The following is an 18,043-nucleotide window of genomic DNA, read 5'->3' as shown; positions in this document are numbered from 1 at the left end:
AGACAGAGACAGAGATGAAGACAAAGAGTATTCTAGACCAGGATACAGTGTGTTTTGATGACATGGAGTCAGGTTCTGTCTGGGACATCTCTCAAGACACTCCTCAGCATTGCTTCCTTTCTTTCCACCCATAATGCCCCATACCCTGCTTACCTTTTGTCCAAACTGTTGCTACAGCCTCCTTAATGTCCCTCTTCCTTATAGCCTTTCTCCTCTCTAATCCATCTTTCCCTGGGCAAGCAAAACAATTCTCCCAAGGACAGAATGCCCATGGCATGACCAGTTAAACTTAAACCTCCTTGGGTGTTGCCATTTGGAGCCCTTCTCAAGCAGGCTTTCACTTTATCTTGCTCCCTCTCAGGTACTTTTGGTTCTGGGCAAACTGACCTATTTCTTCCCTGAACTCATCGATCTCTTACCTTCTCATAACTGTAATGCAATACATCTTCACTGCTGAAGTTATCTGGTTCCACCCCCCTCCTTTCCTAGATAAAGATACCAAAGCCCAGTGGGGCCAAAGAGCTGGGATTTGATCTCAGGTCCAAATTCAGCACACTTTTAAATGGACTACCCTGTTTCTAAGACTGCAAGCAGCTTGCTTGCTAACACCCAACACTTCTACATATTTTTCATGAATATTTATGGAACTTCTTATTACAAAGCTAAGACAACAATTTAGTCAATCATAATTGTATGGTCTATTTTCTTTGTTTCCTTCAAGGTTTGGCTCAGGTGGCCCCTCCTAACAGAAAGCTTTCATGACTCTTCCCTGCAAACTCCCTTGATTTACTCATCTTTTTTGGTCATTATCTCCCACTATGAAAAAAAAAAGCTGGAAATATAGATGAGCTATAGAGAACTATAGAGAACCTTAAGGCTAGAGTTTGTATTCTCTCCTTTGGAATTACAAAGAGTCGAATGGATGGAGTCACTAATTTTAAGAGTCAAGAAGACCTGAGTTCAAATCCTGTCTCAATGCACCATGGGTAAATCATTTAACCTGTTTCTTTTAGTTCCTTCAACTATAAAATGAGGATTAATAATAGCCCACCTATCTCCCAGGAATATAGTTGAACGTACGATATAGTCCAGTGCTTGGCACATGATGGGATCTTAACGCCTACTTGTTTCCTTCCTTCCCAACAGAACACAAACTCCTTACTTCAAAATTCCTAGTACCTAGCACAACACCTTGCAAGTAGTAGATGTTTAATAAATGTTTGGTTGAACTGAATTTAACTCATGAAGCTTATATCCAATTTTTCGACGTGAGCATGCCGTAGTCATGTCTCACTATGTCTCTTCAGCATCCTTTGTCTGAGGCCCAACTTTGTCTTCAGAGATTATAGCAATGACTTAATAACAGAACATTTCTCTAGGGCAATCTAGCTCAACATCATCTACCCAATTATCTATTTGCACTGTCTACTCAAGATAGAAAGGTTGTCCCACAATAGCTCAAAACTACACTAAGACTTTGGGACACCCTGAATATACCAAGTATGAAGGGATGTCCATTCAAATAACTATCACCATACAATAGGCAATCTTCCTTCATTTGTCTTTTTGATATGTGGAGAATCTGAATGATTATAGATTTAATTAAGTTATGCCACCTTCCAAGATTAGGTGTAATACATCAGTATAACTTAACCTATCAGAAACAGCTTCAGAATTTCACCAAAAGCAATCTAATATGTTGGTAGTCGGACCGCTTTTGGTATAAACTTGGATTCAGTTTAGTAGTTATTCTTATCTGTGCTTTCCTATCTTTACTATTTCTTCAAATAGGAATTGTGATGTTAAAACCCAAATATAGCAATGTTACAGATGAAGATTTTGTCAAATAAATCCTTACAGATCCTGTCCATTTCTTCATCCACTTTTTGCCCTCTAATTCCATCTTTACATACATTAGGGATGTAATGGGTTTAAAGTAAACATGTTTTTCCTTCCCATGTTCTTAATGGTCTGATACTAGTGATTATCTTCACCATCCTTCTCCATAGTGCTTTAGAGTTTTCAATCTAATCCGGGGTCATCTAAGATTTCCATTTTTCTCGGTTTTGTACTACCTTAAGTATTTGAGAGTCAAAGGAATTCTGAACCTCTTTGGTTCTCTTGGCGTTCTGATATGCAACAGCTAAACTTCTTTAGGAAATGGGGCTAGACTTCTGGCTTCAATCCTTTTTGGACTGAATTATTAAGTCATTGCTATAATCTCTGAAGACAAAGTTGGGCCTCAGACAAAGGATGCTGAAGAGACATAGTGAGACATGACTATGGCATGCTCACATCAAGGGACTGCTTAAAGAGGTTAGAGTCAGGGCAGCTAGGTGGCACAATGGATAGAGCACCGGCCCTGGAGTCAGGGAGGACTTGAGTTCAAATCCGGCTTCAGACATTTAATAATTACCTAGCTATGTGACCATGGGCAAGTCAACCCCGCCCCTCAAAGAGGTTAGAGTCCTGCTGCTTCAATTGCATGTTATATATCCTCACATGATTCTTTTATTTTGATACTGATCTTGATCAAACACATCTTAATCATTTACCAATTGATAGTCTGACAGTCTACAGACTACTGATTTAGAAGTTACTTCCGAATTACTAATTAGTCACTTCCTGCTGAGGCATAAACAATTTCATGCTGCTATTTCGTGCTAATTTGGTGCTATCTGGTACCAGCTTCAGTAGCTACCACTTCTTAATAGATTTGAAGTTTCTGTATAGTCTGAAAGCATCTGGTCCATTTTGTTTCTAAACCTAAATCATATTTTCATATTTGTATTTTGTCATGCTACCTCCACATCATCTCTGAAATAGCAGAGTGCAACAAATACTGGTTCTGGTCTCAGAGAAGCTAGATTAGAATCCCATCTGTGAGAAGAAATGTCATAAATAACTTCAATTACTGAAGGAATTAGAATTGGGAAGGAAGAGACAAAACTCTCTTTGCAGATGACATGATGGTATACCTAGAAAATCCCAAGAAATCATGCAAAAAACTACTGGAAACAATTAGCAAATTTTAGCAAAGTGAAAGGATATAAAAATAAACCCTCATGAATCCTCAACATTTCTATATTTGACTAGCAAGAGACAGCAGGGAGAGCTAGAAAGAAATCCCATTCAAAGTAACCTCAGACAATATAAAATGCCTTTATATTTATAAAATATAAAATATTTGCCAAGGAAGATTCAGAAACTTTTTGAAAATAATTATAAAACATTTATCACACAAATTAAGTCAGATTTTAAATAACTGTGCAAACATCAACTGCTCATGGGTAGGTTGAGCTAATATAATAAAAATGACAACTCTATCAAAACTAAACTACCTGTTTAGTGCCCTACCAATCAAAATTCCAAAAAAATACTTTAATGAGTTAGAAAAAGTTGTAAGTAAATTTATATGGAGAAATAAAGTCAAGAATTTCTAGGGATTTAATGGAAAAAATGGAAAAAAGTGTAAAAGAAGGTGGCTTAGGGGCAGCTAGGTGGCATAGTGGATAAAGCACCGGCCCTGGAGTCAGGAGTGTCTGGGTTCAAATCCGGTCTCAGACACTTAATAATTACCTAGCCATGTGGCCTTGGGCAAGCCACTTAATCCCATTTGCCTTGCGCAAAAAAAAAAGTGGCTTAGCCCTACCTAATCTAAAATTATATTATAAAGCATCAGTCATCAAAACTGTATGGTATTGGCTAAGAAATAGAGTGGTGGACCAGTTGAATAGACTAGGTACAAAAGCAGGAGATGATTATAGTAATCTGCTGTTTGATAAACCCAAAGAGTCCAGCTATTGGAATAAAAACTCTCTCTTGGATAAAAACTGTTGGGAAAACTGGAAGTTAGTAATGGAAGAAACTTAGATTAGACCAACACCTCACACCCTATACCAAGATAAGATCACAATGAATACAGAATTTAGACATAAAAAAACAATTATTATAAGCAAACTAGAAGAACAAGGACTAGTTTACCTGTCAGATCTATGGAAAGGGAAGCAGTTTATGATTAAGGAAGAGATGGAGAAGATCACTAAAAACAAACTAGATGATTTTGATTACATTAAATTAAAAAACTTTTGCACAGACAAAACCACTGTAACCAAGATCAAAAGAAATGCAGCAAACTCGGGAACAATCTTTACAACTAATATTTCTGACAAAGGACTTATTTCTAAAATATACAGAGCTGAGTCAAATTTAAAAAAAAAGCCATTCTCCAACTGACAAATAGTCAAAGGATATGCAAAAGCAATTTACAGATGAGATCAAGCAATCCATAGTCATATGACAAATTGCTCTAAATCATTATTAGAGAAACGCAAATTAAAGCATCTCTGAGGTATACCACCTCACACCTCTCAGACTGGCCAATATGATCAGAAAGGATAGTGATCGTTGTTGGAAGGGTTGTGGGAAATCTGGGACACTATTACACTGTCGGTGTAGCTGTGAACTCATCCAACCTTTCTGGAGAGAAATTTGGAACTACGCCCAAAGGGCAACAAAAATGTGCATACCCTTTGATCCAGCAATACCACTACTGGGTCTATACCCTGAAGAGAATGATGAAAAAGGGTAAAAACATCACTTGTACAAAAATATTCATAGCAGCCCTGTTTGTAGTGGCAAAGAATTGGAAATCAAGTAAATGTCCTTCAACTGGGGAATGGCTTAGAAAACTTGGGTATATGTATGTCATGGAACACTATTGTTCTATTAGAAACCAGAAGGGATGGGAATTCAGGAAAGTCTGGAAAGAATTGCATGAACTGATGCTGAGCAAGATGAGCAGAACCAGAAAAACACTGTACACCCTAACAGCAACATGGGGGCAATGATCAAAGTTGATGGACTTGCTCATTCCATGAGTGCAACAATCAGGGACAACTTGGGGCTGTTTGCAAAGGAGAATACCATCTGTATCCAGAGAAAGAACTGTGGAGTATGAACAAAGACCAAATACTTTTTAATTTAGGAAAAAAAACCTGATCTTACTGTCTGATCTTGCTATCTCTTATCATTTATGTTTCTTTCTTTAAGGATATGATTTCTCTCTCATCACATTCAATTTGGATCAATGTATACATGGAAACAATGTTTAAAGACTGACACATTGCCTTCTGTGGGGGGTGTGGGGAGGGAAGTAAGATTAGGGGAACAACTGTAAAAGTCAAAATAAATAAAATCTTTATAAAAAATAAAATAACTTCAATTTCTTCATCTAAAAACAAGGAGCTAACTAGATGGCCTGTGAAGACTCCTCTAATTCTAAGTTTATAATAAATTTAATAAATTCTTTGTAGCATCTCTATACCTCCAAACCCTTTGCAACAAATTTATTAAGTTCTTTGTCATCTCTGTATCTCCAATCCTTTGCAACAGAGTTGAAATTATCTTCATTAGTTGTTGAGGGCCAGCCCCTGTGAGTGGAACACAGGTGTTTCTGGTGACGAAGGTCATTAGAAACTGCATGTATTCTTGCTTGTTATGTGAACTGGTTGGCTCACCAAACATCTGCAGAGCTGAAGTGTATGGGAAACTTTCTGATAAGTAAGTCCAGACTTCAAAGGATAAATATCATAAATTTAATCGAGGAAGCCATGCAGCTGGATTCTGTCTGACTTGTCATATCTGAAATAAGTTTTGATATAAGAGACTGGATGTTCAACAATAAAATCAAGAGACTGTCTTCATGGTATTTATTTGTGTCACATCTCTTCAACGCAGCTCTCATCAAATGTTCAGGAGCACACTGGAGTTATCACAGGGCCAAGGTAACATAAAATGACCTAGTGTTCCATGAAAAAATGGTCTACAACTTTTCACTTTAAACCCAGTAACTCTTCCTCTTCTTTTATTTACTTCTTTAAGGAAAGCTTGTGTGCCATCCTGCCTTTTGGCTATGATTTCTTTCCCTCCTTTCATTTATTATGAGAATGACAAAACTGATATTCAGTTCTTCAAGTTGTATATTTGCCTGCTGGATAGTGAACATAATTCTCCCCCTTAGAACTAGCAACATCTAAGCAAATATTTTATAGTCTAATAATTGAAATTTTTAGCAGCCTCTTCTTACTTTTACACCATTCTGCCATTGTTAATGCTGAAGTAACTCTTACGGGGTATCATATCCAATCAGTTGTCAAGTTTTATTCCAAAATGTCTCTAGCATCTATGAGGCCTTCCCATCCTTGGCTATCCTCCATGGAGTTCAAAGCTCAAGTCTGATTCTTTCTCTCTCCTGCTCAATAAACTAGTAACATCTATGATAAAATATAAAATCCTCTGCGTCATTTAAAGACTTTACAACCTGATGCAAGCCTATTATTCCAATCTTGTCAATTATTTCCCTTCATATATTCTTCAGCATAGCCAAATTGGTCCTCCTAATGTTCTTAACATGCAACATTCCATCTTCTATCTCCATGCCTTTGCAGAGGCTTTCTAAAAGCCCACAAGCTTAAAAAATCCATCTTCCTCCTCATATAAATACATTAATCAGGGGAAAGGGGTCTGGAGTTCACCAAAATAAAGAGCATTTCCATACAAAAGAATACAAAAATTAGAGTTTTTAATGCAATCATCTCTATTTAATCTCACTTTTAAAAAAATGCAACAAATTTTCCTTGTTATTTTCAAAACTGTCCTGTTGGCCTGTTAGTCTTGTCTTGTTAGTCTGTATTCCAAACATCCATCTAGTCTCCCCTGTATCTTAAAAAAAGTTATAAAAGTCCTCTGTGGGGGAATTAAGGTGCACCAGTACTCCTAATCTCCCTCTCACTAATTCACCCTTCAAATTAAGAACTGAAAGAGAAAAGAAAAAATTTCAGCAAATAAACAAAGCTCAACAAAATGTATCCATATGGTAGCCATGTTCACAAATATATGGTGTTGTACTTTGAGCCAATAATCTCTCTGTCAGGAGGTAGGGCAATATTCTTCACCAAAGGTTCTCTGTAAATGTGACTGGCCATTACACTAATCAGAGTTCTTAAGTCTTTCAAAGCTGTTTTTTGTTTTTTACAATATCACTGTCTTTTTATAAATTGTTCACCCAGATCTACTCACTTCACACTCTTAGTTCACATCACTAGGATTCTTTGAAATCAACTTTTGTCATTTTTACAGCACAGTAATATTCTATTACATTCAAATACTTCAGTTTGTTAAACCATAGGGCAGTCTAAAAGGAAACCTAAGGTATATCCTTATAGTCTAGTTCTTCCCCTTTTTGATTCTCCTCCTGCCCCCTTAAGAATCAGTAAGTTTAATTTTGCTTGTGATTGTCCTTTCCTCATCCACTCTAATTACTCCTTTTTCCATCTGAATTTTGTTTCCTTGTTGAGTCTGATGAGATTGTCCACTAAATTGTTAGTGTATACATATGTCCATTCTCCTTTGTTTAAAATAAGCCTAAAGTTCATCAGATGTCCACTTCCTCTACAATATCCTTTTCTGTACATTTCTCACAAAATCTAATTATGATTCAATTCAAAAAATTTTTAGATTTCTCTTGACTTGTGTTTATATTTCAAAGTTTCTACTCAACTCTAGTATATATTTCAGAAACTCTTAAAACTCCTTTTGCCCAATAAAGGTTAAATTTAAAAAAAAAAGATTCATTGATTATACTCAGCTATGAAGGATGAGTCAGTCATTCTTTGTTGTAAGTCCTTCTGAACACTCAAATAACTCTAAACCAATATCTCATTTGTAATTCTGGCAACAGTTCCTGAGTAGATCTTTCCAGTACATCTTTCCAAATGCTTGTAGTCTTTCTTTGACTTGTGAGCAATATATTGTGGTTAAAATTTTTAGGACTTTTCCTTTTAGAGCTCCTTTCAGAAGAAATTGATTCTAACATCATGGTGTCCACTGGTTCTAATATACCTGACAACTTTTATTTATTATTATTATTTTTTTTTTGGCAAGGCAGTGGGGATGAAGTGGCTTGCCCAAGGTCTCACACTCTCACACACACACACACACAAACACTCGCCTAAGTATTATGTGTCTAAGGCTGAATTTGAACTAAGTTCCTCTTGACTCCAGGGCTGGTGCTCTATTCACTTTGCCACCCAGCTGCCCCCATTTATTATTTCTTAAAATATAGTGTCCAAACCTTTTAAAAAATCCTGGGAATTCAATGAACCTTAAATTAACTCTATTTGGCCTGTTTTCTAGGTCAATTAATTTTGATAACATATATCTTACATTGTCTTTTTCTTTTAATTTTTTGCTGTTAGTCATTTGTTTCAGTTGTGTGCTACTCTGTTGAGGTTTTCTTGGCAAAGATACTGGAGTGGTTTGCCATTTTCTTCTCTAGCTCATTTTTCAGATGAGGAAGCTGAGGCAAACAGGGTTAAGCAATTTGCCCGTGGTCACATAGCAAGTTATGAGCCTGAAGCTGGTTTTAAAAATAGGTGTTCCTGACTCCAGGCTGGCACACTGGGCCATATATAGTGGACCCCAAATCTTTTGATTTTGCTCAATATTTCTTGTTATCTCCTGGAGTTACTGACTTTTGTTTGGTCTAATCTAGCTTTCAAGGAGTTCATTTCCTGGGAGAGGTTTTCCAATTTCTCTTCTAAGCTACTTAGGCACCTTTTCATTCTTTCCTCCAGAGCTTTTATTTCAATTTTTACTTTTTTTCTGTATATTTATGAAAAACCAATTTTTTTCTTCTGAGTCTCTGTAGTTGTTAATGGAATTACTCTTTTTTAAAGGATTTTTAGGTAAAATAATTTATGATACTGAAAAACATTGGATTTTCTCTTTAATTTACTTATCTCTTTAGTTTCTGATTTGGAGTTTTGTGCAAAGGTCAGGTTCACCTCCTACTATGCTTTTGAGAAGTATGTCTGGCCCTTCTTGGTTTTGCTCTTGCCCTTGGTTCTCAACCTGACCATACCTCCTTGGACCACTGAAATTTGGAAGAGAGGCTCTTTCTCTTGTATTTCAAGTGAGTCCTAAGGTCATCAGAGCCTTTAGAAATGGACGGTCTCAGTCTGAGGGCTACAACCTGAGGCATGAGGCACCACAATGGTCTGTCTCTGTGTTGCTGCCAAGGTCTTCTGCTCTTGCTTCTTCTGGACGCAGAGACTTGAAGATTACATCTGTTCTGGCTCTAATCATACTAATGCTCTCTGTTGAAGTAGACTTCCTTTCTTACTAACTTTAGCATTTAGTTAACTTTTTTTAAATAAAGTTCTGGGGTGGAAAAAGTTATTTATTGTAATTTCTTTTTTAATATCACTATTCAGTCTAATGCACATTTCAGGGTTTTTTTGAAACTGATAAATAGGATCTGGGTGATCTGCCTCTCATTTTGGCAACCATATTGGTAAGAAATTAACAATTAACATCAAAATTGAATATCTTAGTGGGAAATAGCAATTACAAGGAAGTCGAGATCAACAGTTGGACCTCTGTATCTTCTGGCTGATAAAAATTTCTGGTAATATCAGAGAATCTTGGACCCTAGGAATTATAACAAAAATGACACACTATTCCTCTATGTACCTTTTGCTTCATAGATATCTGATTTTCTGTTAGTGACATGTTCCTTGGGTCAGGCAGATAATGGAACAATCAATGGCCTAATAATAAATCTGATAAAATTAACTGCTCAAGAGGGATAAAATAATAGTAAGAAATAAAAAAGTTTCTTTTGGCATCACTATTCCTCATTTTAAGTCACCTTTTGTAGAGGCAGTTGGTTGGCACAGTCAACAGATCATCTGGAGTCAGAAAGAGCAGAGTTCAAATTTGGCTTTTGACATTTACTACTTTTTGACTTTTATGACTTAACCTCCGTCAGTCTCAGTTGAATCATCTGTAAAATGGGAATAATAATAGCACCTACCCCATAAGGTTGTTGTGAAGATAAAATGAGATATTTGTAAAGTGTTTTTTGAAGGGAAATATAAAGACTAAGAATATACATACATTATATATATATATATACATACATATATATATATATATATATGTATATATGTGCAAAAAAACCAACATATAAATGAATTTATACAATGCCAAGTTAAAACTTTTGAAAAATGTTGGGGATAGCTAGGTAGAGCAGTGAATACAGCACCAGCCCTGCCTCAGATACTTAATAATTACCTAGCTGTGTGACCCTGGGCAAATCATTTAACCCCACTGCCTTGCAAAAATAAAAAAAAAACATAGAAAACTATTGAAAATGTAAAAATTCACAGAATTTAAAATTTTTAAAATTATTTTATGTGACTAATTTTTTCCATGGAATTGACTTTAGTTTAACCAAATTAGTTTATCAATTCTGTCATTGTTTTATATAATCTGAACTTGAATGATTTTCAAATTGTAGTATATACTGTATAAGAAGCAATCAGTAAAGTAGAACATAGAAGCCTAATTCTACTAGAAATTTAAAATGATTGAAAAACTCTGAGAAATGTTCTCAAGGTGTCAAAGAAATATCCCTGAAACTATTCAATCATTTAGAATTCCTTCCTCACCTTTTATTTTCAACTGCAGATTTTTTTTCCTCCAAAAGTGAATGTCTAATTTTAAAAAGACAATGAGATAACAGAATTTTTACTTTACAGAAATGCTATAAAGGAAGAAAATACTGAATAATTGTCCTTTTTAATTAATGGTTTAACTGAAAAAAGTTCTAATTTAATTATATGATGTAAATTTTGCTTCTAATTTATCTGCCTTTAGGTCAAGAAGTTTTGACAGCTAAATAATTTGTACCATAGCTAGAGGAAGTACTCTTCACTTCAAAAAAATCTATCATATGACTAAATGAACGAATTCCTATTTTTCTCATTGACATGATGAAAAATTTGATATTAATTTAAAATTTATCCTCTATACAATAGTGTTAGTTTTAGTTCAAAAGACTACCTGGAACCCAGTTAATTTAATAACCTTAAAAAATGATAGATACATCTCTTTTTTTTCCTGCAGTGGAAGGAAAAGGTATGACAATGGGATATTTACCAAGTTTAGCTTAGTATTGGAAACTTAAATAATTTCATTTTAGGAGGATACAAAGTTCTGGAAGTAAAGAAAAGTCTAGAACATGTCCAAATGTCCATTACAGATATGCTTTTACTTAAATAAATGCTGTATTAAGAGCTAGAATCTAGATCCAATCTTTTTTGCTCTTCCTGGTAGCATAGCCCAACAAAAACCCTTCAAGGATCACATACAGGATTAAATATTCATTCATGAATAACAATGCACCCACTCCACAAACACAAACACAAACACAAATGCACAACAACAAATGCAAAGCCAGGTCCTCTGAACAGCTGATAGAAATAGTCACTAAAAGTTAAAGTGATATAACTTTTCCTCCCTTTCATAGTTGAACTGAAGGAAAAAGAAATCATTACTTCCACTTCTCCTATCATACTCTACTCAACCTTTCTAATCTGGCTTCCAACCTCATCTTTCTATATCAATCTTTTATGAGTTGCTAAGTTTTATTGTTTCTATCTCCTAAATATACTATACAAGTCTTTCTCACTACTTACAGAAGCCACAACCTTAGTCCAAGTCATCATTTTGTCTCATCTTAACAATGGCAACAGCCTTCCAATAGTTCTCCTTGTCTCAAGACTTACTTCTAACCAACTGCCAAAGCATGTTTGAAGATGTTACTGTTCAACTCAATGTTCTCTATTGCTTCTAGAATAAAACATAAACTCCATTTTTGACTTTTAAAATTCTTAACAACCTGAGCTCAACCTACCTTCTTAATCTTATATACATTATTTCCCTTTAGGAACAAGTCAAACTGCCCTCCTCTCTGTTCATCAAACACAATATGCCACCTCCTGTTTCTCTGATGTTGCACTGGATGCCTCCCAAATCTAGAATGTACTTCATACTCATTTTTGTCTCTTAGAATTTCTTACTTCCTCAAAGATTCTCAAGTACCATCTTCTATATGAAATCTTTGCAGATTCTTCCAGCACTACTTCCCTCTCTCCCAAAATATTTTACATTTACATTTATATATGCCAATTTTGTCTTTTCCAATAGAATAATGGCTTGACAACAGGGGTTATTTCATTTATGTCTTTAAATACTCCTAAATTTGTATCCTTTAGGTCTAACACAATGTTTAATACATAATAGCTACCTACTGAGTGATATAAAAGGAATCATTTTAGATAGAAAAACTGTATTTTATATATATATATGAAATATGATCAAATTTACATTAAACATAGGATAATACCAAAACCTTTCATCAAACTTGGGTGAATTTGTGTAATTATCCCAAGTGATCAAGTCTACAAATGTGTAACAAAATATGTTAAAAACATACACAAGGGGCAGCTAGGTGAGTGCAGTGGATGGAACACCTTTCTAACCTCTAACCCTGGAGTCAGGAGTACCTGACTTCAAATCCAGTCTCAGATACTTAATAATTGCCTACCTGTGTGACCTTGGGCAAGTCACTTAACCCCATAAGCCTTAAATTAAAAGAAAAAATTTTAAATATACAAAACAAATTAGAATTCTTCAATAATAATGAAGTAGAGGGAAATATTAAGAAGAATATGCCAATTTACACCCTACTGTTATCTAGGATCAACCCCTACAGAAATGTAAATGTTCTATTTTCTTTCCCAAACTCAATATAAAGTTTTGGCTTCTTTCCTAAACTCACCCCAGTGTAATCTCATGGTAAAATTAATACTAGCCTGGTGGGAATCACCTCAACCCCTTCTGAGATGTAAATCCATGGAGGTAACAGGAATAACCTCAAGCCTGTCCCTCAACTCCTCCTTTGCCCCTCTCCCAACACATACAACATGCCCTGCTCCTGCATAAATCTGCCTTTACCCCTGAGGGTGAGTTGCTATTCTCAGCCCAATTATGCCTGCAATTGTCCCAAATTTCTTTTCCTCATACTGCTCTTCCTCTTGATAACACTTATGGTGGCAACAGCACCTGCTGCTGCTCCCAAGTGTCCTTTTTGCTCATTCTCAGAGGATCAGACCACCACTTTTATTCTTTCTCTCCTTTACCTTCTGCTAACTACAATAATACTTAAATAAACCTTTTGTTCCAACTATTTCTGGGTCAGAGCTTGTTCTTTTGTGAATTCTTCCCATACTTGAACTGGAAACTAGACCACACTCCAAAACATTTTTGCACTTAATCAACAGTACGCACTAAGGGTCATACAACAAAATTTATAACTGGAAGTGCCTGAAATACCACATAAATATACTACTTCACTCATACTACAGAGATTTGCATGGACAATATTGTAATATGTTTTTAATAGAACAGAATTCTTCTGGAGCATAACTTGTAATTTTTAAAATAGTAGTTTGCTTAATACAAATTAGCAAAATAACAAGAGTAAGGTTATGAAGCTCACCTCACGTAAAGAAGTGGTTTCTCGTATAAAAAACATATTAATTATGCCAAGATATTTTGTTATTTTTGCTCCAGGAATGAAAGAAAGGGGTGTCATCTTAACCACACCAACTGTGGAATTTGCACACGCAGGAGCAGAACGCTGCCGAAAATGTCCTTCAGTCAATGGGCTTGCTTTCTCAACTGACACAGCTAAAATTTGGGAAACAAAAGAAAATCTTTAGATCAAATGATGACTCTTAGATCAACCTTCTGTATGGTTTCCAAGTAGTTGTGTAACAACATTCACCTGTCTGTGAAGCTAAGCCATGTCATGAAAGAAAAGACATTATCATGCACTACATGCAACTGAAAATAAAGAGAGAGAAAATACAAGAGGAAAAGTTGCAATGAAATTCTTTGGGAAGGTAAATGACATTCCTGCAAAAGAAAATAGTGATGCAATGTAGCTACACACACAATGATCAGTTACAAAGTGAAGAAAAAGAAAAAGTGGCAGAGCTTTAACAATTATCTGCTGAAGAAACAAATTATTATAAGAAGAGTGTGAAAGTTGTTACATTTACCAGTACAGTTTTTTCCATTTTATCAGAAGTCTTCATCAGTGTCTGTAGATACTATTAATTGTATTGTTTTCTTTTTAAAAAAAATCAAACCAATGACTAATGAACTCATGATTTAACATCATAAATGATACTGCCTATCCTATAGGTGATTTCAACTGATTTATCACAAAAATACCTCTAACTTCACCAATATATATATATATATATATATATATATATATATATATATATATATTTGGGGTATTAAGTAGGTGATACATGTAATAAACTTGATTTTAGCAGCAAAGGAAGAGTTAGCTAATTGTTTTTCTGGAAGTCTTCTCATATCATGGTGGCTATTATTTACTAAATGGCAAATAAAAGTCCTAGATGGTAAATGTCTCTTCAAAAATTGAGCAATTTATTTTTTTTCCTATGGTGTGTACCTATTTATATACTTTTGTTAGCACTTTCATAAATTACTTTTTTTAAAGCAATATTTTACTTTTTAAATTAAGCCTTGAAAATCCTACTATAATACTTGTTAAAATGGGCATTAGTGTCTGCAGCTTTCACACTCTGATATATACATTTGATTGGCAATGTTATTACTGGATAGTAAAGTCCAGCCTTCACCACTAGGAAATCAGAGATATGCTTCTCAGAATATCATCATAATGTGGTAGAAACATCCGCCTACTTGTCTTAATTGATCCACGTCTTATGGTCTGAGCTTTCAGTTTAATGAGCTCTATCCAGCTGTTGCATCTGTCTGCAAAGGAACTGTAATCAATTGATGTCGCTGAAAACACAGACAGAAAACAAAAGAAAAAAAAACAAAGAAAAAATATGGATGACGTGCCTTGTTCGTCACAATAGTCCTTCTGATGAAGCAATTAACTGTATCTAAGAAAAAAGAATGATCCTTTTCCAAATCAGTCAAGATTTTTTTTTTAAGTTGGGCCTTCAGACAGTAGTTTTTCCAAAACCAAGATTTCAATTAGTTGGTTGAGCTTTTATGATGATGTCACAACTGTGGGGGGACAGTTTAGAGAAATCAGAGCTCAAGAAACATAAAACTACAGAAATATTCTTTTTACAACTAACTTCTTCCCATACTTCCTATTTTATATTTTTAATTAAGTTAGTATAAGCTACTTTTATGATTTTTCTGAAAGAGCTGCTGAAAAAATTACCATTCCAAGATATCGTCAATAATTATTTTCTCTAATTTGAATCTAAAATAAAATTAATTTCACCTGAATCAGAAGTAGAGGAAAAAATAAGAGACAAAAGAAAAATTTGTTCCAAAAAACATACTACTACTAGTATTATAAAAGTCAAGGTTTGCTCTAGCTAAAACCCTACTTTTACTTCTGGTTTTTCTATATAATATTCTCTGACAATATCCAAGAAAGAAAATTTGTATCTCTCCACTTGAAAAATTAAAGGGAATTCTTCCTACCATTTCAAGGAAAAAACAGGTACTAAGCAATAAAAATCTAAGATTTTATTGACTTTTTTAAAAAGAAGTATTGCAACAAAGTCACACTTTGGTATCCACTTCAATGGCAACTGCAATTATATTCACCAAAAAACCCAGGACTTCACATCTTTGATGACTGTTGGCTTAATTAGACAAACTCACCTCTCTGTGAAGCTGGTATACCTGAGTTAGAACTTGCACTCTCCAGGTGTTCTGATAAGACAATATGAACAATATTAGCTCAGATGCTTCATATAACATAGCATCTCTTTTTCTGTTCATTATGTAATGCCTCCATGACCCATAAGATTAGAAGTTAAAAATGGGTAAAATTTTTTAACCAAGGGAAATACCAAGAAATGTCTCCATAGAAAAACAGGATAGTTTATTATTTACATCTTATGTTCCAACTGTGGATAAACTAGAGTCCTTTCTAATAAGGTCAAGGGTAAAGCAAAGATGTCCATTATCAACATTACTATTTGTTATAGTGCGGGAAAAGCTAGCAAAAATTTCAGTACAAAATCAAACCAAATAAATATTTCATATGTAAATTTGAGAGGCAATCTGGCAAAGTGTGTAGAGAAATTACCTTGCAGTCAGATTTAAGGCTGAAAAAGATCACTTAGCCTTTCAATGTGCCAAACAACTATCTACGAATATAATTTGTAAAGTCAATTTCAATAGGCACTAATAAAAGGAGTTTCCTTACTTTGAATTTCCTATGCTAATGAAATCTTAAATTCTATAAAAAAATAATTTATAAAGGGCTCTTTAGAGATCTACAAATATGTCCCTAAAATACAAAACAAGTAATACTCAAACATGTCTACTTATAATAATACAGTCTAGTTTTAGTAATGACAAAGAATACAATAAATCAACAAATAGAAAAGGATTAAAAGACAAAATCCATTGGGGGGGGATTGAGAAGAGAGTCAATGTAAAGAGTGATAAACTGAAATAGCAACAAGTAAAAATATGGAAGGCAGGGGAAAGGTAATAATTTAAAATTATACCTACTAAAGCCTAAAAAGTGAAAACTCAAGAACTCATTTTACAAAAGAGTTCAGGGTACTTATTTTAAAGATACTTTAAATGGGAAGAAATTTTTTTTAAGATGGTACCTGATATGTGAATTGATCAGCAAGTCCCAAACAGTTAATGTCAATCAACTAATGTGTTTTTGAAGTTCAAAAGTGAGATAGTGGCTATTATGTGCATGCACACATGCCGTGTGTGTGTGCGTGCATGCCTATGTATATGTCTCTCTCTAGAAAATGACTAAACTATTATTTATTGTACCAATCAGCTCCATCCTGGTCTAACACAGTCCTTTATTATCAATATCCCTTTCTGATAATAAAATCAAGAGAAATAGTAAGTAGTTTCTCCACAGAAAAATGGACTAATGGGGTGGCTAGGTGGCACAGTGGATAAGAGCACCAGCCCTGGAGTCAGGAGTACCTGAGTTCAAATCCGGCCTCAGACACTTAATAATTACCCTAGCTGTGTGACCCTGGGCAAGCCACTTAACCCCATTGCCTTGCAAAAAAAAAAAAAAAAAAAAACTAAAAAAAAATGGACTAACAATATTTAGATCTTATATTTCAACTGTGGATAGAGTTCTTTACAATACAGTCAAGGGTAAAGTAAAGATGTCCACTGACAACACTACTATTTGATATAGTGCTGGAAATGCACAAAAGCACTAAGAAAAAAAAATTAAGCAATTAAGCATAGGTAAAGAAGAAGTAAAATGATGTTATATAGATAATAAACACAGAACCTTAGAGAAAACAAAAAAAATAAATGAAATATATAATAACTTCAACAAAGCTGAAGTATTATCAACAAAAAACCCAGAACAGGAGAGTTTCCATTTAAAATTATTTCAGAATGCATAAAGTTCTTGAGAGTCTATCTATAAAGATATATAGTAACTATAAGAATATTCTTTATACAAATAAAGACCTAAATAACTGGAAAAAATTAATTTTCCCTGAGGTCAAGTCAATACAATAAAAATGACATCACTACTTCAATGAACTTAAACAATATCATTCTACCCAAACTATCAGAGATTTACCTTATAAACTAGAAAAACAAAATGATCTCATCTTAATCCTCCCCCCTCCACTCTTTATAACTTCAATTTAATTTTGTGTTGCCCATTAGAATTTAAGTTCCTTGAAGGCAGATGCTTCTCCCCCTTCTCTCCATCTCTCAGTCTCTCCCCTCCCCTCTCTTTTCCTCTACTTCCCTCCTTCTCTTCTTTTACTTTTATTCTTGACACTTAGCAGTGTCTGCCACATAGTAAGATCTTAATAATTGGGGGTTGACTGACTAGGTCTAAAAGAATAATTAAAAACCTTAAACTACATTCAAAAGAACAACATTCAGGAACTACTAATAATCCAAGAGGATTTTTACTCTGCTTAAACTAAGGATGATTCTTAATAAACAAAAGAAATAATAAATACAATTGAACCTTTTTTATGCTCCAACAATAGCAAAAATGGGATTTCTGGATAGGATCTCTCTCTCTCTCTCTCTCTCTCTCTCTCTCTCTCTCTCTCTCTCTCTCTTAAAAAAAAGGATCATC

The 18,043-nt window shown here is 34.5% G+C and overlaps 1 protein-coding gene across 16 annotated transcripts in view; it reads right to left on the bottom strand.

Annotated features, from left to right (window-relative positions):
• Positions 1-18,043, bottom strand: part of C2CD5 (C2 calcium dependent domain containing 5) — a 131,290-nt gene that overhangs the window by 5,328 nt on the left and 107,919 nt on the right. For 8 of the 16 annotated variants that reach the window (XM_074194270.1, XM_074194273.1, XM_074194275.1 and 5 more), the window contains 3 exons: positions 15,601-15,651; positions 14,653-14,754; positions 13,409-13,599 (listed from right to left, as the gene is read on the bottom strand). The exons of 1 other annotated variant lie outside the window; for it this stretch is intronic. In XM_074194270.1, the coding sequence (XP_074050371.1) occupies positions 13,409-13,599; positions 14,653-14,754; positions 15,601-15,651 (344 nt within the window). 7 more of the 16 variants (XM_074194276.1, XM_074194279.1, XM_074194283.1 and 4 more) reach the window with 3 other exon arrangements.

Source organism: Macrotis lagotis, chromosome 7 (assembly GCF_037893015.1).
Source record: "Macrotis lagotis isolate mMagLag1 chromosome 7, bilby.v1.9.chrom.fasta, whole genome shotgun sequence".
NCBI lineage: Eukaryota > Metazoa > Chordata > Mammalia > Peramelemorphia > Peramelidae > Macrotis > Macrotis lagotis.
This window is presented reverse-complemented; position numbering and strand designations above follow the sequence as displayed.